The sequence below is a fragment of the Mastigoproctus giganteus genome, chromosome 8 (assembly GCF_048544385.1).
Source record: "Mastigoproctus giganteus isolate SK-2022 chromosome 8, ASM4854438v1, whole genome shotgun sequence".
NCBI classification, from domain to species: Eukaryota; Metazoa; Arthropoda; class Arachnida; order Uropygi; family Thelyphonidae; genus Mastigoproctus; species Mastigoproctus giganteus.
This window is the reverse complement of record NC_143582.1, coordinates 193,283,436-193,308,586: the sequence shown is the minus strand read 5'-3', so window position 1 is coordinate 193,308,586 and position 25,151 is coordinate 193,283,436. Positions and strand designations below refer to the sequence as shown.

The 25,151-nt window shown below is 37.8% G+C and overlaps 1 protein-coding gene across 3 annotated transcripts in view; it reads right to left on the bottom strand.

Moving 5' to 3' along the window:
- Nucleotides 1-25,151, bottom strand: part of LOC150082125 (uncharacterized) — a 645,531-nt gene that overhangs the window by 117,965 nt on the left and 502,415 nt on the right. For all 3 annotated transcript variants that reach the window (XM_090379113.1, XM_090379114.1, XM_090379115.1), the window contains one exon: nt 157-413. In XM_090379113.1, coding sequence (XP_090235239.1) covers nt 157-413 — 257 coding nt within the window. The remainder of the gene's footprint in view (nt 1-156; nt 414-25,151) is intronic.

Genomic DNA, 25,151 nt, shown 5'->3' with positions numbered 1-25,151 from the left:
AAGCCAAGACAAGAATAGCTCCACTCACTGAGAATTCCACCCAAAGTGCACCTATGCACCTATATCTGATTTACCTACCATAGAGATTGGTAAATATGTCTGCTTGTTTCACCTAAGGCATAAAAATATAATTGATAAAACAGATATCTGACTAACCTTTTACTTGTAAATGCTCCAAGGCTTTGAAGAACTTGAATAATCTGAATACGGAACAAACGGGCTAGAGATGGCTGAGAAACAGTCTGAAGAGACTCTACAAATTTATTACATAGTTGTGCCTGAAATTCAGGGGTGCATTCTTCCTGCATGTGGTTATGAAGAAAAGGAACTAAACTAAGTATTATATGTTCTACCTGGTCCTCTGGAGATTCTGGCAAGTATTTTGTCATCATAGTACCATCCCGTTGAGCCAACTATCCATGCAATAAAAGAAAAACAGATTATTTTCATATATTTAAATTTCATTAGTATTAAACAATTTATTTTTGATACTACTGTATGTGTGATTTGCTTAATGTTCCCATCAATTAAATCTCTTGGTAGTCATGATGCAATTTTAATGATAAATTGAGTAATCAAACTATTCTTTCTGAAACTTAAGGTGTTGTCTATTATGCACCTTAAGTTTTAGGCATTTTGCAGCCCCCGCCGCCCAAAAAAGAAGAAAGAAAGAAAGAAAAATAAATAAATAAATAAAATAATAATAAAAAAAAAATAAAGGGCTGCATTGTAAATTAACTTCTTGGAAGGTTATTCATTTATTTTTAATTAAAATATCCCAAACATGAATGGTATTAGAACCTACAGTACTTAGTCCCATGCATGGGTGAAAGGCTGAGAAGACATAAGACACCTGTTGATTTTAGACAAGAATTTCTGTAAATTGTAATTTTAAAAAAATATATGAGAAGAAAGTTGTTAAAAAAACCAAAAAAAAAAAACCCCCCCAGAAATAGGAATGTTAACTTGGATAAGTTCACTGCTGATTGAATCCATCCTCTTGCTCAGAGTGCACACACAATGGGGAATAAATTCAAACTGAGGAAGAATGTTTGCAGTAGAGATGTGTGGAAATTTGCCTTCAGGCGATTGATTGTTGGAACAAACTCCCATCTGATGTTGTGGAGGTGGGTAGTTTGAATGAATTCAAGAACTAAACAAAGGGATGGACAGGTGATATGGGAAGTGTTGGCTTTTGATGTTAAAAATGTCTTTACCGGCATTATTTGGAAAAAAAGCGTTACATTATCTAGAAATTGTTATATAAAATTGTCATGAAACCCAATGTGCATGCATTGTACTTGATGTTAAAAATGTCTTTTCTTGGGTGCATGCATTGTACTTGTTGCGAGCAGTGACACAACAAGTACAATGCAAGTGATCACAGTGTGCTGAAGTGGGATTTACTCAAGGAGGTAACTACCATCAGAGGTAAAGGGAAGGGTTTTTGCTTTCGTAAAGGCGACTATGATAGTCTGAGACAGTATTTAAATTCTATACAGTGGGACCAACTGATGATGTTACCAACAGCAAATTCAAAATGGGAAGCATACAAGGAACTAATCTTGGAAGCTACCAGGCTTTACATACCAACCAAGAAATATTGTTCAAGGTTCAGGCCTAAATGGTTGTCAGATGAACTAATGAGACATATGGCAGAGAAGAAAAATGCATGGGATACATACAAATTAATGGGTGACATGGAAGCCTATGATAGATATAAGTTGGTCTATAACCAAGTCACAAAGGAGATTAGGCAGGCAAAGGCAGATTATGAGAAATCCTTGGCAAAGGACGCAAAGAAAAACAGAAAAGAGTTCTTTACCTATTTAAACTCAAGAAGGAAAGGGATGAATCAGATTGGTCCACTGGATGTTGATGGTTCAACAGTTGAGGATCCAGCTCAGGTGGCTAACAATCTAAACGAGTATTTTGCATCTACATTCACACATGAGGAGTTATTCAGGAAGGGGAATGTCGTAGGTGAAGTAAACATTGGCAGTGAGCTAGATTATTTTCTAATAACTGAGAGGAAAGTGGAGGAGAAATTGTTGAGGATAAACATAAAAAAGGCACCCGGGGTGGATGGGATCTATCCAGTTATATTAAAGGAGGCAGCAAAGGAAGTAAGCAAACCCCTAGCCATAATTATGAGAGCTTCTTTGGACTCAGGGGAGGTACCCATGGACTGGAGATGTGCAAATGTAACCCCAATTCAGAAAGGAGGATCAAAGGCTGACACAAGTAATTATAGACCTGTTAGTTTAACTTCGGTTCCAGGAAAATTAATGGAGGCACTGGTTAAAGAAGCACTGCAGGATCATCTGGACAAGAATTCAGTTATAGCTCAGACACAGCATGGTTTTGTTAAGGGCAGGTCTTGTCTGACCAATTTGATTGAATACTATGATGTAGTCACAAAAGAACTGGATGCAGGGAATAACTTTGATATTATATATTTGGATCTTAGAAAGGCTTTTGATACTGTTGCGCATGGAAGACTGCTGCACAAATTGGAGAAGTGTGGCATTGGAGGCAAATTGCTGCTATGGATAAAGGGATGGTTGAGTGGCAGAAGACAGAGAGTGGTAATCAATGGACACTGCTCAACGTGGACTAATGTTATTAGTGGAGTTCCTCAGGGTTCAGTGTTGGGTCCATTGTTGTTTTCTGTATTTATAAATATTGATGATGGTGTATCAGGCTTAATGTCCAAGTTTGCAGACGATACCAAGGTTGGCAGGGTTGTTAAGGACACTACTGATACTATGCTGCTGCAACAGGATCTGAAAAGGTTGAGCAGATCGGCCGAGAGGTGGCAAATGAAGTTTAACATTGACAAATGTAAAGTACTACATATGGGAAACAGTAACCCCAGATCAACGTATCAACTCTGTGGTACTACGCTGACAGTGGTAGAGAATGAAAAGGACCTGGGGGTAATTGTGCAGGCAGATATGAAGTTCTCTGAGCAGTGCAGACGAGCTGCAAGAGTAGCTCATGGTGTCTTGTCAATGATATACAGGAATTTTTCTAGCAGGGACAGGGATGTGATTATTCCCTTGTATAAGGCAATGGTTAGGCCACATCTTGAGTACTGTATACAGGTCTGGAGGCCTCATTTCAAGAAGGATGTAGAGCTGCTGGAATGAGTACAGAGAAGGGCAACAAGATTAGTGAATGGAACAAAGGGTTGCTCTTACGAAGAAAGGCTTAAGTTTTGCAAATTACAGAGCCTGGAGACTAGGCATCGGCGAGGTGATCTGATAGAGGTGTATAAGGCTTTGAATGGCTTGAGCATGCTCAATGCCGATGGGATTCTTCCTCTTGCTCAGAATAATCACCTGAGAGGGCATAAATTCAAACTGAGGAAGGACGGATGTGCGGAAATTTGTGCGGAAAAAGATGTGCAGAAATTTGCTTTTAGCCAGCAGGCAGTTGGTTTGTGGAATAGACTCCCATCGCTTGTTGTTGAAGTTGATAGCCTAAACAAATTTAAGGCTCAGCTGGACAGGTATTTCGAATGAACAGAGGGGTGAAGTGGGAGTAGTGGTTTTTTTTTTTTTTTTTTTTTTTTGGCTGATGCTGAATAAGCTTGCTTTCTTGCATTATATGCCTCTACTAATGCTAATGCTAATGTTATTATGTTATTAGATGTGCCAAAATCTACAGTCCAGTGTTCGAAGGAATATCACGAAAGAACCAAAAAAAAAAAAAAAACAAAAAAACTCAAGCTGAAATAATGAAGGAATATCATGAATGGAAGAATGGAAGAAAAGGAAATTAGAAATTCAAACTATTCCGAATCATAAAGAAATTCAACCACAGAGTTCTACTATGCCTGATACTTATCAGGAATCTAAAACTCTAGCAGAACGAATGAAGGAATATCATGCACGAAAAAAAGTGAAATTATAAATGGCTAATAATGAGATTCCTGATTACATCCCTATAGTGTCTACATGAGCTGACAGTGAGTTTGAAAAACTACAGTACAAAAACCCATTTGGATTTAGTTGTAATGTTTGTGATCGTTTATGATTTCAATTAGATTTGAAACCATTTCCAACAACTTCATATGAATTACTTCAAAATGAATTTCCTTTACAAGTGAGTACTTTCATGACGTGTAATACATGTCATACTTCATTAAAAGAGGGACGGATACAAACTATGGCCACGTCAAATGGATTTATATATCCAAAATATCCTACTGATTTGCCTCCACTGGATGTTGTAATTGAGCGTTTGATCTCACCACGATTACCCTTTATGTAAATTTGTTGTTTACATTATGAACACGGACAATACGGGATCATTGGACAAGTAATAAATGTACCAGTTAACGTAAATATGATGGTTCATCAATTACTTAGAGATGACGATTATGCCATTATGTGTGCAGAAGAAAATAGTGAAAATATGGTTATGGTATTTGATAAATTCTACAGCATAAAAGTGAGTGATAATTTCTTCGGGACGAATGATGATATTGAACAGGAATATTCAGATGAAATTGTAGAACCTGTCACCAACGATGATGAACTATTGTTAATTCAACAACAAATATTATTATGGTCTAAAGATAAATATTTATGTTTAGCACCGGTCAGAAATCATCTCCAACAAGTTTCATGTTTGATATACATGCAGAAGAACTTTCTTTTCCAGCTATATATTTGGGACATGCACGAAAATTTAAAAATGGATTGAAAATTACTCCCTTTTGATGGCATCGAGTGAAATTTGTAGATTTGATCATGGAGTAACTCCCCAACGTTTGTTGTATATGGCATTGAAAATTTTGCAAATGCGACTGCAGAAAATTTGCAAATTGCATTTAATCAGTAGAAATAACAGCTTATGTTACTCGTTCTATATTAGAATCGAATTTATAAAAAAGTCATTAGAGTCAACGTAAACGAGATGTGTTTGCCATGATTCGTCAATTAGGAAAACCTACAATGTTCTTGATGTTGAGTGTGTGTGAACAACATGGCCCGTATTACTATGTATGTTATACAAATTCAGATATAAACGAGAAATTACAACTAATGAAGTTATGGCTCTACCTTACATGGAAAGAGCCTACATTAATAAATGAAGACCCCATAACATGTGCCATATACTTTAATAAAATTGAGAGATTACTCAAAATTTTAAAATCGAAAACCTATAGTCCTTTTGGGAAATATTATGGTGTGAATTTCTTTAAATGCACTGAATTTCAACATCAAGGAAGTCCACATGCACATATACTATTATGGATGTACAATGGACCCTCTTCCCCATTAGAAGAAAAAGAAGGTAGGATGGAAGATGCACTCGAAATGATAGATGCATTATGTTCTATAGAGAAAACTTCAGATTATTCAAATTTACAGCAATATAAACATACTTTTTACCTGTTATAAAAATAATGCAAATTGATGTGAATGTATATTGATACCGATGGCCACAGATGACAATCGAAGGTCAGCTTATCCCAAAAAATATCGTAAAATGCATGACTCATTAGAATTGGATAATCATGTTAATTTCAAAGAATTCCTTAAATCAATTCAATTGAGGGCTGGTATCAAATGACCACGTATTTCTTAAATGCAAGATAGAAGAGAAATTTATGAATAATTACAATTCTTGGATTTTAGGAGTGCTCAAGTCTAATTTGGATTTACAATTTATCATAGAAGAATTTCAGGTGCAGCATATGTAGTTGAATATGTGAATAAAATTAACAGAGAAATAAGCAACCTGCAATGGAAAATTACAGAGCTACAAGAAGATATCCTGATATGGATATAACTGATCTAATACTAGCATTAAGTGTAGATGTATTGAATTCTGTGCAGATGGGTTCACAAGAGGCAGCTTGGTATTTATTATGATACCCAATGTCCGTGTCTTCAAGAGCGATTGAATATGTGCCAATGGCATGGCCACACAAGCGTCAGAAATTACGTAAATCAAAAGCTGAATTGGAGGAACAACAAGTTGATAGTGAGTCTTTGGATATACGAAAAGATAGTATTTTTGATAAATATAAAAAACGGGATGAAACCTTAAAAGATACAACTCTTGCACAATTTACTGCTCATTATCAAAAGGAAATGGGTGAAAAGACAATTTTATAAAATAATTCGGTATCAGAATTATAATGTCTTTATGAACATATATGCGAAATGGTAACTTTACACATACCATTTATCAATGAAATTTTGAATGAAAATAAATATTTTGAACATTATGAAACCAACAAAGAGATAATTACCTTGAGAGAGTTTGAATTTCATACTGATATTGAAAAGACGCAATTTGTAGGCAACTTTGTATCAAACGTGATGAAAACAGACTGGCAGTGGAAAAAAATGAATAATTTCTTAAATTAAAAGAAATTAATGATGATTTCTTTACTGACAAGAAAACTATTGATGAGAAGATGAGGATGGTGATGATGCATAATTATCATCTGTTTTCAGGAAGAGAGAGAATGTCTTATCATCTAAAGAATACTGTCGTTTGATGAGTAATACTAATAAAGAACAATGCACATTATTACTTGAAGCTATCTATCATTAAATTGATAATGATACATGAACTGATACAAGTATTTCTCACTGGACCTGCTGACTGTAGAAAGACATTTACTCTTAAATTATTGATGGAAAAGTATAATTGCTTTTGTAATATATCACATATCACAATGCATACGTTACTTGTGCCTCAACAGGCAACACCGCTGTGGCAATTCATGGTAGAACATTCTGCTTTTCGTATATGTCTATCAAATAATCTTCAACTTAGTAATGAAATTCTTCAAAAATTGAATTCAACATATATGCATTATTATAATCGATGAAGTTAGTATGATTAGTGCAGAACTATTATTGATTATAGATATGTGTTTAAAGCAGATAACTGGTGTTAATGAAATACCATTTGGAGGTATGAATAGATACTTCATTATAGATTTACGGCAATTGCCTTCAGTGCGTGCTATACCTATATATAGAACTCATTGATTGTTCTAGAATTATGGCATTCACTTCAATTTCATTAATTAGTAGAAGTTGTTCGACAGTCCGATAGTACATTTTCAAAAATTCTTACAAAAATAGGAAACGGAGAAGCATTATTACCAGATGACCTTAAAATTATAGAATTGAGATTTGTTACCAAAGAAGATGCTACTAATTTATGTTCGCAAGGGATTCGGCTATTTTTAAGAAATAGTGATGTAAATGCCTAGAATACAAATGCTTTAGTTGCAGATTAAACCCATGAAGTGGTTGCACAAGATTTATACCAAGGATATCATTCTGAAGAACGATTAGCAATTATGAGAAATAAAATTCATAAAATGCCAGTGACTGAAACTACAGGACTTCCATACATTAGCATTTTAGCATTAGCATTAGTAGAGGCATATGATGCAAGAAAGCAAGCTTATTCAGCATCAGCTAAAAAAAAAAAACACCACTACTCCCATTTCACCCCTCCTTTCGTTCGAAATACCTGTCCAGCTGAGCCTTAAATTTGTTTAGGCTATCAACTTCAACAACAAGCGATGGGAGTCTATTCCACAAACCAACTGCCCGCTGGCTAGAGGCAAATTTCCGCACATCTACCCGACATCCGTCCTTCCTCAATTTGAATTTATGCCCTCTCAGGTGATTATTCTGAGCAAGAGGAAGAATCCCATCGGCATTGAGCATGCTCAAGCCATTCAAAGTCTTATACACCTCTATCAGATCACCTCGCCGATGCCTAATCTCCAGGCTCTGTAATTTACAAAACTTAAGCCTTTCTTCGTAAGAGCCAACCCTTTGTTCCATTCACTAATCTTGTTGCCCTTCTCTGTACTCGTTCCAGCAGCTCTACATCCTTCTTGAAATGAGGCCTCCAGACCTGTATACAGTACTCAAGGTGTGGCCTGACCAATGCCTTATACAAGGGAATAATCACATCCCTGTCCCTGCTAGAAAAATTCCTGTATATCATTGACAAGACACCATGAGCTACTCTTGCAGCTTGTCTGCACTGTTCAGAAAACTTCATATCTGCCTGCACAACCACCCCCAGGTCCTTTTCATTCTCTACCACTGTCAGCGTAGTACCACAGAGTTGATACGTTGATCTGGGGTTACTGTTTCCCATATGTAGTACTTTACATTTGTCAATGTTAAACTTCATTTTCCACCTCTCAGCCCATCTGCTCAACCTTTCCAGATCCTGTTGCAGCAGCATAGTATCAGTAGTGTCCTTAACAACCCTGCCAACCTTGGTATCGTCTGCAAACTTGGACATTAAGCCTGATACACCATCATCAATATTTATAAATACAGAAAACAACAATGGACCCAACACTGAACCCTGAGGAACTCCACTAATAACATTAGTCCACGTTGAGCAGTGTCCATTGATTACCACTCTCTGTCTTCTGCCACTCAACCATCCCTTTATCCATAGCAGCAATTTGCCTCCAATGCCACACTTCTCCAATTTGTGCAGCAGTCTTCCATGCGCAACAGTATCAAAAGCCTTTCTAAGATCCAAATATATAATATCAAAGTTATTCCCTGCATCCAGTTCTTTTGTGACTACATCATAGTATTCAATCAAATTGGTCAGACAAGACCTGCCCTTAACAAAACCATGCTGTGTCTGAGGCTATAACTGAATTCTTGTCCAGATGATCCTGCAGTGCTTCTTTAACCAGTGCCTCCATTAATTTTCCTGGAACCGAAGTTAAACTAACAGGTCTATAATTACTTGTGTCAGCCTTTGATCCTCCTTTCTGAATTGGGGTTACATTTGCACATCTCCAGTCCATGGGTACCTTCCCTGAGTCCAAAGAAGCTCTCATAATTATGGCTAGGGGTTTGCTTACTTCCTTTGCTGCCTCCTTTAATATAACTGGATAGATCCCATCCACCCCGGGTGCCTTTTTTATGTTTATCCTCAACAATTTCTCCTCCACTTTCCTCTCAGTTATTAGAAAATAATCTAGCTCACTGCCAATGTTTACTTCACCTACGACATTCCCCTTCCTGAATAACTCCTCATGTGTGAATGTAGATGCAAAAATACTCGTTTAGATTGTTAGCCACCTGAGCTGGATCCTCAACTGTTGAACCATCAACATCCAGTGGACCAATCTGATTCATCCCTTTTCTTCTTGAGTTTAAATAGGTAAAGAACTCTTTTCTGTTTTTCTTTGCGTCCTTTGCCAAGGATTTCTCATAATCTGCCTTTGCCTGCCTAATCTCCTTTGTGACTTGGTTACAGACCAACTTATATCTATCATAGGCTTCCATGTCACCCATTAATTTGTATGTATCCCATGCATTTTTTTTCTCTGCCATATGTCTCATTAGTTCATCTGACAACCATTTAGGCCTGAACCTTGAACAATATTTCTTGGTTGGTATGTAAAGCCTGGTAGCTTCCAAGATTAGTTCCTTGAATGCTTCCCATTTTGAATTTGCTGTTGGTAACATCATCAGTTGGTCCCACTGTATAGAATTTAAATACTGTCTCAGACTATCATAGTCGCCTTTACGAAAGCAAAAACCCTTCCCTTTACCTCTGATGGTAGTTACCTCCTTGAGTAAATCCCACTTCAGCACACTGTGATCACTGCCACCCAGTGGTTCCTTTATCTGCAGATTCCTAATGCATGAAGAATCACTACTGATAATCAGATCAAGAGTATTACTCCCTCTAGTTGCTTCCCGAACATGCTGGTGTAGAAAACAATCATCCAATAAATCCACAAAAGCCTTGCTAGTGTGTGAGTGACCAACCCACAAATTCCAGTCAATATCTGGGAAATTAAAATCTCCCATTATAAGACTCTCTGATTTACTGGCCCATTCTATTTCCCTGTACAGTATCTTATTATACTCATCAGAGTCATTAGGCCTATAGCCCACTCCTACTCTCAATTTTGATTTACCTATGCTTATGTCACACCAGACTGACTCGACACTGCCCTGTCCATCAATGTCGACTGGCTTCACTTCCTTGGATTTTATGTGTTTTTTAACTAATAGCATAACCCCTCCTCCCCTCCTGTCCTGTCTATCCTTTCTATACACATTGTACTCCCCAAATTCCAGTTCTGCATTCCTTATATCTGTGTGACACCACGTCTTTGATATCCCAACAATATCTGCCTTTGATGTTTTGAGCAATACCTCAAATTCATCAAATTTATTTACTAAAACTCCTAGCATTGGTGTTCACGCAAGTATACATGCACCTGTTTCTATTCTTAGCTACCCTAACACAACCCATGTGTTTACTTGTACCGCAATGACTTCCAGCAGTCTCTGAAATATCCTACATCTTGTTTTTCAGGCTTCTGCTCATTCCAATAGAAGCAGTGCAAGAATCTCTTTCACCTCTGCCAGTGGCTACTGTTAATCCATTAGTCTTTGTCTCCCCCCAAGTTTTCCGACCCACCTAACACTGCCTCGATAGCATCAGCAAATATTCTTGCACCCTTTCTATTTAAGTGTATCCCATCCCTGTAGAAGCAATCTCTCCTGTTAACAAGTACATTCCAGGCTGAAAAAAATTTTACCTCTTGAGCCTTGCACAATCTTTCCAGGGCCGAATTGATCGACAAGGCTCTCATCATATACTCCCTCCTATCGTGTCTGGGCAGAATTGCAGACACTTTCAAATTCAACCCTACTTCACAGCTTTTTTTCAACAGTGACCTGTACTTGTTAAGGTAAGGTCACTTACGTTAAGTACAGGTCACTTACAGTGACCTGTACTTACATTCTACCATTATTGAAAGGAAAACTGTACACGATTACTACAAACATAGATGTGGTCGATGGATTGGTAAACAGTGCAAATGGTACTTTAGTATATTTTGAATTTAAGGACGATGAAACAGCTAAACGAGTATGGATGAAATTTCCTGAGTCAGAAATAGGACATAGCCTTCAATCTCATCATAAACAATGCGTAGACATACACAATTTCTTTTAGTATCTGTTTGTGCTTTGACTATACATAAATCTCAATGAGGGACCTTCGACAAAGTTGTATATAATTATAATAAAGATCATCAACAGCAACTTGTATACTTGGCGTTATCTCGAGTAACCTCATTGCAAGGTTTATATATTACAAATCCCCACCATGATTTCACATTTCACCATGGCAAAGCTACTAGTAATATAGAACTTCATGCTGAACTAGATCACTTGAAAAATAATAAGCTACTGTCTCTACAGGATGAACTGCAAGATTTCGTACAAAGTGGTATATCGTCAATGAACGTACAAGGTTTATGGGCCAATGTTCGAGATATCAAAACAGACACAATCGTGCAGCAATCCAAAATATTGATATTAAGTGAAACGTGGTTGGAAAATGAACATATATTACTTAAACCATTTCAATGTGTGGCTCAATTTAAAAGGTCAGATGTTCATTGTGGTGGTGTTGCAATATATCAATGTGAAGGCAGTAACCATTATATACCTGGTACATAATGGTTACTGCCTTCCATCTTTTATTATTTTTTCTTTTTATTTTTTTTGGCAGATGCTGTATAATCTTGCTTTCTTGCATCATTTCACTTGCTACAATTAATACTAATATTAAATCAGGAAGAGGAAAAGTTGGTCCTGTTTGACAATGAATGGGTGCTGACTGTTTGCAATGTGTGTTTAGACTAGTATGGAAGAGAATGGGGGAATAATTTAGAAAAACAGAGTTCATGGAAGTATCTATAGAAAAGGCATGCAGCAGAAACTGAGTGTACAAGACAGAGTGGAGAGACTTTGTTAACAGAGATGGCTCATTCATTAGCCTGACTGTCCTCTTTTGAATGGAATCAAGAAGATTGAGAGGTTTTGGGAGTGCATCACAAATGTGGGAACAGCATTTCATGGCAGATTTAAATCAGATTTTAGATTTGTAGAGAATGAGTAGTTGTTTAGAAGAAAAGTTACATTGAAAGCAAAAGAGAAAACTCAATTTTTTTAATGCAGAGGAAGCAATATTTATGATGTGCTTATGTCAAGAAAGATTAAAATCAGGATAATCCTAATAGAGAATGTGATCTTCTCTAGAAATCTGAATGTCATCAGGTACAAGCAGTGGACTCTTGAATATCCATACTTTTTAATCATTTTGCAAGTATGTATTTGCTCAGTGAAGTATGTATACAATTTTCTTAGCTGCTGTGCCAGCTGGCTATGGTGCTGCTTTCACATCAAAGGATCACCAAAGAGGTGTTGAAATCTGAAGTAATCACTAGTAGCCCCAAGGTTTATCAGTAATCAACATTTTGCTTACTGTCATCAGGTACAAGCAGTGGACTCTTGAATATCCATACTTTTTAATCATTTTGCAAGTATGTATTTGCTCAGTGAAGTATGTATACAATTTTCTTAGCTGCTGTGCCAGCTGGCTATGGTGCTGCTTTCACATCAAAGGATCACCAAAGAGGTGTTGAAATCTGAAGTAATCACTAGTAGCCCCAAGGTTTATCAGTAATCAACATTTTGCTTGTACCCACTGCTGACATCTGTGATGCTTCCAACTGGATTATATTTTGCCAACTACATATTTTGACCTCTCACCCTGTAGCATTTCAATCTCTACTCCAACTAACTAACCTTCAGTACAGAATACTAATGCACCTTTCCTGAACAGTTTTTCGTTTAATTAGTTGTCACCTCTAGCAACTAACTAGAGGTGACAACTAACGTGAATTGATGCCAGTCAACATCTGGCTGTGCACAACTGCCAACTCTCTGGAAAGAGCATTCAACTCAGACCACAATCCCATTGTGGTCTGTGCTCATTTACTACCTCCCAAACTTCACTATAAAGGAGGGTGCTGTGGTCGCAGAGGTGAACAGTTGCATTCGCACGATGCTCCACATGATGTACACAGCGGATGGTGATCGCAGGATGACTCAGCTGGATTGTGTATTTTCCTCAAGCATTTAACATGGATTGTCCCTTGATTCTTAAGGTAACCATAGATAGGGTGTCCATACGTCCATACGTTTTCCGGAATTCGTCCCAGTTTATGTGAAATTGTCCCGGCATCCTGAAATTTTTTTCTGGGATGCTTAAATGTCCTGGTTTCTTATCACGAACAATTTTGCACAAATTTATTTGTGCACAATAAAAAATTAGTAGGAGAGTTTGGAGCATTGTCTTCAATTGCATCGTCAGTCACAGCCTGTATGTCGCTTGTTCACCACCAGTTTGTGGCCACCTCACTATAAACTTTATAATAGTCAAAAAACTTAATACATATAATCGAGGAGGTGGTGTCTAGCATCGATTGGCAGGCCTTCATTTCTTGTGCATGCACGTGCGATGTTACGTGTTCAGTTTCATTTCACGTGACTTTTAGTTTAAGTTCAGTGATTTGGACATTCGGACGTGTGTTTTCTTCCTTTATTTTCTGTGCGTGGCTTGATCAGTTTATAGATAAAGATAAGCGAGTTTTTGTGTAAGTTTTTTAAATTAGTTTAAGCTGCATAATGAAAAAAAAAATAAAAATGCCTAAATGTAAATGTGTTTTCAAAGAGGACTTCCAGAAGAATGGAGTTTTATAAAAAAGGGAAGACACGAAAATGAGGCTGAATGCAGAATGTACTCATGTTTTATCAACATAAGTCAAGGTGCGAGATGTGATATCAAAGATCACGTTAATTTGAAAAAACACGCAATGAAATTTCAAGCAACTGCATCATCATCTAAATTGGAATACTTCTTTATCAAAGAAAATTCAAATGAACATGACAAGGTTGCCAACGCTGAACTTACGATGGCGTATCATTAATTAAACCTCATCAGTCGTTTAGAAGTGCTGATTGCTCCTCAAGCCTTTTTGGTCAACTTTTTGATGACGCAAAAATCGCACAAAATTTTTCTAGTGCATGAATGAAAACAATTGCACTAATAAAGAATATACTGGCTCCTTATTCACTTAACAAAGTTTTAAAAGATGTCAGTAGTACTGAATTCTTTGGCATTTCTGTCGATGCAAGCAACCATAAATCGGAGAAAGTATTTCCACTGTTATTGCATTATTTCAACGAGAAAAATGGTATGCGAGTTAAGCTTCTTAAAATGAATTGTTTATCTGATGAGACATCAGAAACTATCGCCAACTACACCCTTACTTCTCTGAAGGAAAATAATATCCCCAAAGAAAAGTGTTTGGAGCTGACAATACGAATGTTAATTTTGGAGGCATCAACAGAAGAGGCCAATGCAACGTATTTTCTCGACTCCAAAATTTAGTTAATTCCAATATCAAAGATGTCGGATGTATAGCGCACATATTTCATAATTCTGCTCAATCAGGAGCAGGAAGACTAGCAGTTAACGTGGAATTGATAGTTATAAAAATATTTTCTTACTTTCACACTTATACTGTTAAAACGGAATGTTTAAAGGAATTTTGTGCTACGGGTGATATAGAGTATAAAAAATTACTCTCTCACTCTAAAACTCGCTAGTTGTCATTATTTCCTGCCATTAAACGCATTTTTAAAATTTTCAAAGTTTTAAAATCTTTTTTTTTTTTATCTGAGGAAAAGCCTCCCATTTTTATTCAGAAATTTTTTAATCATCCATTGGGAGAAGCATATTTGTGGACTGCCCACAGCTTTCTCAGTTTCTTCAATAACAAGATACTAAAAATTGAAAAAGCAAACATAACTATTTTAGAGGTTAAAATTATTGTTGAAGAAACGATTGAGACGTTAGATAATAGAATATCTGATCAATTTCTGCCATTTGAGGCTAGAAAAATTATTCAGTGTGATACAAAAAACCAAAAAGTTCATTACAGGCATACCTCGGTTAACGTTACCTTTGATAACGAAGTCCGCAATTTCAAGCCCCATTTAACATAAAAAAATATTCCAATTTAAGGCCAACGCCCGACAGTCATGCGATTGGTGACTGACGGCGACTCGTTACGTATTCCCGAGTGCTCCCGAGCTGCGGGCATGTCTGTTATAACAGTTTTGCGCGTCAATCGCGTAATTTAGTTGTTGTTTACATGATTGACGTTGTTTCAGTGTGGCGCATTGCAATAATCGACGTAGGTTCTTTATAGCATTACATAACGTAGATTTTGTAAATTTTAATAGAAATATTTTTGTTTTAGTTAATTAAAATGTCAGAATCAAAGAAAAGAAAAGCAATTTCTTTGGAAACTAAACTAAATATCGTACGACGTGTTAAAAGCGGCGAAAGAAAATCCGATGTGGCACATTCTTTAGGATTAGCGCAATCAACTTTAACAACCATACTAAGTCAATCAGAAAAAATAAAACAGTCTGCTCAGAATTGTACAGATGTTACAGCGGCAAAATTAACTCGCTTAAGGAATCCAATTTTAGAAAAAATGGAGAAAATGTTAAGTTTGTGGATAGATGATATGTCACAACGTCATATGCCTTTAAGTCAAATGGTGATTCAAGAAAAAGCATTATTTTTGTTTAATCACCTGAAATCTAAACAAACTGAAGAAATTACGGAAAACTTTGGGGCTTCTCGTGGTTGGTTCGAGAAATTTAAAAAACGGGCCAGGATTCATAGTGTAAAATTAACAGGAGAAGCTGCAAGTGCAGATGTTGAAGCTGCAAATAAGTTTCCAGAAAAACTAAAGGAAATAATTGAACGTGAAAATTTTCCACCAAATTTGGTGTTCAATGTTGACGAAAGCGGTTTGTTCTGGAAACGGCTACCAACAAAAAGCTTCATTTCTATTGAAGAAAAATCAGCGGCTGGGTTTAAAGCAGCCAAAGACCGTTTAACGTTACTCTTTGGATCAAATGCCTCTGGTGATTATAAATTAAAATTGCTATTAGTTTACCATTCAGAAAATCCGAGGGCGTTAAAAGGTAACATAAAAATGAATTTACCTGTAATATGGAAAGCAAATAGAAAAGCGTGGGTTACCAAGGAGTTATTTACTGATTGGTTTGTTAACCACTTTTGTCCTGGAGTAAAACGGTATTGTCAAAAAAACAACTTTGAAGAAAAAGCTCTTTTGTTGTTAGACAATGCTCCGGGACATCCTACTGATCTTAACACGTTGGACACATGCATTCCTGTCAAAGTTGTGTTTCTTCCAGCAAACACAACTTCCCTGATTCAACCATTGGATCAGGGAGTAATAGCATCATTTAAAGCTTATTATCTCCGTCGAACTTTAAGCAATTTAACTGAACTAGAGGATAAAGTGGAAATGACAGTTAAAACTTTTTGGAAAAACTACACCATTAAAAACGCAATTGAAAACATTGATAGTTCTTGGAAAGAAGTCACTAAGAAATGCTTAAATGGAGTTTGGCGCAAAATATGGCCAGAAGTTGTACTAGAAGAAGAAAATAACATCCAAGAAATTAGAAATGAAGTTATCCAGATGGCTCAATCAATAGGTTTCGAAAATGTCGATGAAGAGGATGTTAGAAATTTATTGAATGCAGAAGATGATGGTTTTTCAGTGGAAGATTTAGAAAACCTTGTTAGCAACGAAGACAAAGATAATGAAGGCGAAGTTAAAGAAGTTCCTGCCGAAAAAGTTTTAACAACCAAAGATTTAAAAAGGTGCTTAAATGACATTGAAAACGTTTTAAATTTTTTTAGTGAAAATGATCCTGATTTAGGAAGAAGTGTTATAGTTAAGCGATGAGTGTTAAATGCAATAACTCCGTATAGGCAATTGTTAAATGAAAGAGAAAAAAAGCATAAACAATTAACTTTAACCTCATATTTTAAAATGTGATTTCACTTTGTATGTAAGTTGACTGTTTATTTAATAAAACTTTTCTTTGTTCGAAAAAAAGCTTTTCATTTTCTTTACGTAGGAACGTATCCCTATTCTGGCCATAGTATTTTTACCTCTGAAAACGAAGTTTCGCTTAACGAAGTAATTTCGTGGAACGCATCCTATTCGTTAATCGAGGTATGCCTGTAGTTTAAAAATGAAATCATAGATTTTTATTCAACGGCTAAAAATTATTTAGAAAATTGGTCGAAACCCCTAGAACAATTCCAGTTCTTAAACTGGATGCTAATGAAAAACATTCCGAAATGGGAGGATATAGCAAATTCTCTGGAATCATTTGAAAAAATTGAAATTAAGTTTGATGAAAATTTATTATATGATCAGTTTGGAGTTTTAAAAAAAATTGCCATAAACGAAATCGAAAATAATAAGGAATGGAATACATTGAGTTGTGTTGAAAAATGGACAACAATACTTAAAAAAAAAAAATACCCTGAACAAAAGAGAGAGTTTATTAGATTATGTTCATATTTATTTGCAATTCCAGGTCACAATGCCAGCTGCAAGTGAATATTTTCTTTAAATACAATGGACTGTTGAGTGTAATAGGTTAAAGATAAGCACAGTTAATGTAATTATTACCTGTGATTTTAATTTGAATGTAAGTACAAGCTCCAGAGCCCACTACATAGGGATACTATAATTTTAACAACCCTGTATATATATATATAGGCTCTAGTCACTGAATATATATATATACAGGGTGTCTCAAAAATACACGGCATAACTTCAGGAATGAGTTCCTCATATGTAGACAATAAAAATATTTTATATCAACATAGTTCCGGAAATGCTTGGTTCCCGAGTTATTAACCGGAATGCTTGGTTCCCGAGTTATTAACCGGAATGTCGTATCTCCCACAGGTGATTTCCTTCATCACAAGGTAATGACAGAATCTGGTGGTTTTCCATTCCGACCATGTACTCAAATCAGGAGCAAGCGGATATGCACTTTATGTACGGTTTGGCGCACGGCAATGCACTGGAGGCTCGTCGTTTGTACCACGACAGGTTCCCAGAACAAAGATGTCCAGACAGGAAAATATTTGAAGGTATCCATCGCCACCTTTGTGAACATGGGACCTTTACACCTTGTGCTGCCGACAAAGGACGACCAAGATCTGCGACTCCTGAAGTAGAGGGGTGGACCAATTTCCTGGCCTCAATGCTCACTTGATTTCTTTTTGTGGGGCCATTTAAAGTCATTGGTGTATTCGACTCCAGTAGCTGATGTGGAAACTCTTCACAATCGAATTGTGGCAGGTTGTGAGACAATACGAAACATGGCAGGAAATTGGCATTGTCTTCACGAGTCATCGATGTAAGGCTTGTATTCAGGCAGAAGGTGGACATTTTGAACAATTACTATAAGGTGATGTGAACAGTTAAGTGTCATAAACAGACCTTCAAAACTCGGAAACTAAGCATTTCCCAGACTATGTTGATATAAAATATTTTTATTGTCTACATATGAGGAACTCATTCCTGAAGTTATGCCGTGTATTTTTGAGACACCCTGTACATATATAAAAAAAAAATTTAGTGCTGGAAACTAGGTTAAGGCTGAATTGGAGTTTAAGTTAGGGTAGAGTTAAATTTAGACACTAAGATAGATAAGTTTAATATTTAGATTAAGAGCAAACACGATGATAGGGTAAGTTAGAGTAGGGAAGAAGACTGAAGGTTGGGTGAAACAGAAGTATGGGAACAATAGGGAAGGCAGCCCCAGAAATATTGGGGGGGGGGGGATAAGCCCCGACAGGGGAGGGGGAGCAAGGAATCTGTCTCCCCTCACCAGGGGAAAGGAAGTAAAGGGGGCACAACAGATTGCCAGATGGTGCTGGCAGCAGAGCTGCATGTTGTCGGGTGCAGAAGACACACATTTACTTCATTCATAATCTGCATTCTCACTCTACTTGCATTTTATAGTTTTTTTTCACTCACTCACTCATCTTTTTTTTTCGCACATGCTGGGGAGGGGGATGCAATGGTGAGTAATGTAAATTTAATACTAATGCAAAATAATTAAGCTAAGTAAGAATACAGAAGATTAAAACTAGGGTTAGTGTACTTAACTGTAGCACTTATGGTTTGTGTTCTTGCTCTCGCACATTCTTCTAGCTTTCATTTCATTTGTTCGACTCTTGCTTTCTGCATTGCACAGAAGAATAACAGTTGGAAGAACTGTTATTCTTCTGTGGTGCAGGCCTAATCGCAAGTTTTTTGCAGGCCAGGAGAGAATGCGGTGATAGTTTGTGTTGTTAGTATATATAAAGTAATGTGCGTTATTATTAACTTTGTATTCTTTCGGCCAATTACATTTGCTCTTTCACTGATTCCCATTCACCATAACACTCATTCACTCTCTCTCTCCCCCTCCCTCAATGCTCAGTCACACTCTCTCTCTCTTTCACTAAAACTGACATTTATTCATTTTTACCATAAATCTTAATTCACTCTTTCACTCAGTGCCCAGCACTTTCATATTCTGTCTTTAATTCTTCTCTCATTCTACATTGCATCTCCTTGCTACAAGCTTAATATTTTTCAGCTAATCTGCTTTCCAGGCTGCCTGTACATCTCCCTCCCATTCATGGTTATTTGGTATGGGTCCCCAGGTTCCTACACATGACAGGGCAGTCCTGGAGATTACCCATGTCAATCTGGTTTTGTTTGATTTTTTTTTTTTTTTTTTGATTTGGTAGTTGTTGGCGCATCGGCTTCTGTGGCCATATTGCACCTCCCAAGGTTTTTTGCAGTACTTTGATCCAAGCCCGAGGCGGGAATCGAACCCGCGACCTTTGGGTTGCCGGGCAGGTACTTTACCCACTCGGCTAGCCCGGTCGGCTCTGGTTTTGTCATGTCAGGTTTCTGTCAGGGTGCAGAATACTGCTATCCTGACAGTTTTTAAGTCATCGTCTGGGCATGGTGGGAGATGTAGGCAATTTTAACTATTGATTATTGTTTAATTACTGGGGGATTGAATTTCCCTTCTTTGGATAGCTCTGCGCATTTCGAATACTTTCTGTGTGAAGGCTGTAAAGGCTTTATAATTTTCCTTTTCTATGATGAATAGATGTTCTTCTCCCCTGGGAAGGGGGCCAATTTGTGGTATTAGCTGGGGATGTCATAAATTATACATTCATATAGAATGTGTGCCCAGTCTTCATTCTCACCACAAGCGCAGTTTGGGTCATCAGTTAGCCCCAAGAAGGTTAGTTTTGCCTTTAGGGAGCCATGATCTGTCATTATAAATGTTGTAAAAAGTCCAGGGACATATCACTTAGGTGGCTTAGGGCTAACCATTGCCGCCCATGGCGGAAACCTTTTGGAACCAGACCTCTGGTTTCCTGCTCTCAATTTGTTTGCCATAGCTTACGGAGTTTTGTGGCTATTCTTTTTCTTTCAGCCTTTATGGTGTTGGCTGTGTCAAGGGCTATCCCAAAAATCTGTGGGTGTGTCGTTTTTAAGTCTATAATATAAGTCTCTGAGCTATTTCCAGGTAAAAGTGGGAGAGCTCTGGCCAGCGCCTATAACTCAGGTGTGCAATATGCTCTGGTAATAGTGAGGAGTATTGTCCTTTGTATTTATTCTAATTTATTCCTGTTCTTTAATATGGCCGAGCGGGTGAACTATACACCGGCTCCATAGGTGATAACAGGTAGGAACATTGCATGGTATATGATTGCTAGGATCTTTCTTTTGAGCCCCAAGTCTGTTCGACTGATCCTGGGTTTATCACACCTGCATTATTTCTCACTTTCTTCTTCAAGTAGGTCAAATGGGGGGAAACAGTTAATTTTGAATTGAAGATTGCTCCAACATATTTTAGTTCTATTACCATTTTTATAGTAGTTCTGTTAATTTTGATTTGTGGATGTCTTGTTATGTCCCGAAATATGTCCAAATTTCCTTTTAGAAGTATTTGTATGGTTTTGTCAGGCGATATTTTAAGAATGTGTATTTGTGCCCACTCCTGTAGCTGCAAAATGGCAGCATTTGAGCTTTCCTCTATAACACTCGCTTGTTACCTTTTATAAGGAAATCATGTCATCTGCAAAGGCCAGACTTTCTGCTGAGCCAAGATCAAAGGCCAGGAATTCATCCAGATTAATGTTCCGGAAGAAAGTGCCAAGGATCAAACCCTGCGGCCAGCCTTTATTCACAGGGCGTGTCAATTCCTGGCACCTTGTGCATACTGAGACACTTCTGTCTGTGTGTTTTTTGTTTTTTTTTTGTTAGTTGTTGGTGCATCGGCTTCTGTGGCCATAATGCACCTCCCAAAGTTTTTGCATTTTACTCTGATCCAAGCCCGAGGTAGGATTCGAACCCGCGACCTTTGGGTTGCCAGGCAGGCATTTTACCCACCTGGCTAGCTCGGTCGGCACTTCTGTCTGTAAGGTAGCTGTTTATTACCTTATAGAGGTTTTGTGGGGCATTTGCCTGGTGGAGTCACCTAAGGACTCCTCTCACTAGGCCACCAGAGTGAGCGAAATGCCCCAGCTAAGTCAATAGAGACTGCCAGCACATATTTCTCCTCTGAGTTTTTAACTGTTGTCAGTAGGTGGTGCATGGCATCCTCTATGGAGTTGCCCTGCTTAAAACCATACCGATTGTTGGAATGCAAACCTGCTTCTGCGTAGTATTGAGCTAACCTGCTATATATTAGTCTTTCATGTATTTTCCCTAGTACAGGGAGTAGGGTTATTGGTCTATATGATTTGCAATCAGTAAGGGGTTTTTCTCAGGGTTTCTGAGAATTAATCTTAACAGTTTTTTTCCATATCTTCTCTCACAGTTATTATATATTGCTATTAATTTGTCTGGTGCTATTTTCGCTAATTTTTTGATAATCTCAACCTCTAATAGGTCAAAACCTGGACATTTATTGCTTTTGGTTTTAGATAGCATTAGCATTAATAGAGGCATATGATGCAAGAAAGCAAGCTTATGCAGCAATAGCCAAAAAAAAAAAAAAAAACCCCTCCCATTTCATCCCTCCATTTGTTCCAAATGCTTGTCCAGCTGAGCCTTAAATTTATTTAGGCTATCAACTTCCACAACAAAAGATGGAAGTCTGTTCCACCAATCAACTACCTACTGGCTAAAGGCAAATTCCCATCAGCATTCAGCTTGCTCAACCCAGTCAAGGCCTTATACACCTCGATCAGATCACCTCACAGGTGCCTACTCTCCAAGTGCTGCAATTTGCAGAAATTAAGCTTTCTTGTTAAGAGCACCCCTTTGTTCCCCTCACCAATCTTGTTGCCCTTCTCTGTACTTGTTCTAGCAGCTCTACATCCTTCCTAAAATGAGGCCTCCAGAACTGTACACAGTATTCTAGGTGTGGCCTGACCTTTGCCTTGTATAACGGGATAATCACTTCCTGTCCCTGCTAGCAAAATTCCTATATATCATTGACAATTCTCCATGACCTGCCCTGGCAGCTCGTCTGCACTGTTCAGTGAACTTCATATCTGACTGCACAATTACCCCCCCCAGGTCTTTTTCATTTTCCACTTCCCTGAGTGTAGTACCACACAGTTGGTATGTTTCTCTTTGGTTATTGCTACACATATGCAGTACTTTGCATTTGTCAATGTTAAACTTCAGTTGTCACTTCCCAGCCCATTTGCCCAACTTATCTAGATCCAGTTGGAGTAGCATACTGTCGTTAGCAATCCTGCCAACCTTTGTATCATCTGCAAATTTGGACATTAAATCTGATATACCTTCATCAATATCATTGATAAATATACAAAACAACAATGGGCCCAACACCGAACCCTGGGGAACTCCGCTAATAACATTTGTTCCACGAACAGCAGTGTCCATTGAGTACCATTCTCTGTTGTCTCCCACTCAACAATCCCTTTATCCATTGTAAAAACGTAATGCCATACCTCTCCAATTTGTACAGCAGTCTTCCATGTGCAACAGTATCAAAAGCCTTCCTGAAATCCAAGTATAAGATATCAAAATTATTTTTGGCATTCAGTTCCTTTGTGACCACATCATAGTATTCAATCAAATTGGTCAGAGAAGACCTCCCATAAACAAACCCATGCTGTGTTTTAACTATTACTGCAGTCTCGTCTAGATCCTGCAATGCTTCTCTAACCAGTGATTCCATTATTTTCCAAGGAACACAAGTTAAATTAACAGGTCTATAGTTACTTGTGTCACCCTTTGAACCCCCTTTGTGAATTGGTTATAGATTTTCACACCTCCAGTCCATGAGGAACTCCCCTGAGTCCAAGGAAGCTCTCAAAATTATGTTTAGGATTTGCTTACTTCCTTTGCTGCCTCTTTTAATATAACTGGATAGATCCTGTCCACCCCAGGTGCCTTTTTTATGTTTAACTTCAACAATTTTGCTTCCATTTTGCTCTCAGTTATTACAAAATTACTTAGCTGCCTGTTAGAGTTTGATAAACGTCTGGCACTCCCCTCATTGAATAATTCCTCATGAATGAATGTAGGTGCAAAATACTCATTCAATTTATCAGATACCTTAGCATGATCATCAATAGTCAACCCATCTATGTTGAGTGGTCCAATCTGATTCATCCCTTTCCTTCTAGAGTTTACATAAGTAAAGAACTCTTTGCTGTTTTTCTTTGCATTCTTTGCCAAGGATTTCTCAGAATGTGCCTTCGCCTGCCTAACCTCCTTTGTGACTTGATTACAGACTAGTTTATATCTGTCATAGGCTTCTGTGTCACCTGATACTTTACATGCATCCCATACATTTTTCTTCTCTGCCACGATCCTCATTAGTTCATCTGACATCCCTTTAAGCCTAAACCTTGAACAGTATTTCTTAGTTGGAATGAAAAGCCTAGTAGTCTCCAAAATTAGGTCCCTGAAGACTTCCCATTTAGAATTCAACATTGGTAATATCATCAGTTGATCCCACTGTACAGAATTTAAAAACTGTCTCAGACCCCTGTAGTCACCTTTACAAAAGCAAAAGCCCTTCCCTTTAGCCTTGATGGTAGTTACATCTTTAAGTAATTCCCACATCAGTGCAGTGTGTGTTGACATTTTTTTTTTCCCCGACGTGTGACACGCCTCTGATATCCCAACAATATCTGCCTTTGATATCTTGACTAGCACTTCAATCTCATCAAATTTATTAACTACACTCCTAGCATTGGTGTATATGTAAGTATACATTCACCTGTTTCTAATCTTAGTTACCCTAACACAGCCCATGTATTTATTTGTTCCACTATAACTCCCAGCAGTTCTGGAAATCTCTATTCATTGCCTTGATTTCCAGGCTGCTGCTCATTCTAATAGAAGAGCAAGAATCACTTTTGCCTCTGCCTGCAGCCACTGTTAACCTTTTAGTCTGTGTATCCCCCCCCGCAAAGCTAGCAGTTTTCCGACCCACCTAACATTGCCTCGATAGCATCAGCAAATATTCTTGCACCCTTTCTATTTAAGCGTACCCCATCCCTGTAGAAGCAGTCTCTCCTGTGAACAAGCACAGACCAGACTGAAAAAAATTCTACCCCTTGAGCCTTGCACAATCTCTCCAGGGCTGAATTGATCGACAAGGCTCTCATCATATACTCCCTCCTATCGTGTCTAGGCAGAATTGCACACTTTCACATTCAACCCTAACTTGCGACTTTTTTTTTCAACATTGACCTGTACTTGTTGAGTAAATCTGCAGATCTCTTACTCTTAATGTCATTACTTCCAACATGTACAATATCACCTTTTGTGCCCTTAAAAAAAGATATCTGCTCAAAGTCATCAACTTTTGTCCCATGGCAGACATACCCCGGTCCTGTTCCATCTATCCTTTTTACACAATATATTCCCCGTCTCCCTGACAGTAGAGTCACCAACAATAACTAGTTCCTTTGCGATCAGTACACTCTGCCTTGGCAATTGCCTTTGTGTTGCCTGATGCACTGGAGTGAGCTCCGCCGTTGAGGTGGGCAGCTGAGAGCTTGATGGGCCCCTCATATTAATTTCTTCGAGGGCATTAACCCTACATCTCAAGCTCTCATAAATGCCCATCAGAATGCTGAGTTGGCCCCTAATTTCTTGACACTCTAGACACCTAGCACACACACACAAAGGCATCCTCCTTGGCTAGCTCATGACCTGTTTTAGAAATTTCAGCAAACATTTCACATTGTGCACATTTTCTGAGACAGTGATGAGTAGGAGAATCGCACTCTTCATTTCTCCCGAGTCACAGCACTCTCACTAGTCTGTGATCTGTGCTTTGCGGCTCTAGTCTGGGTCATGATTTCCGTTTAAATACGAAATA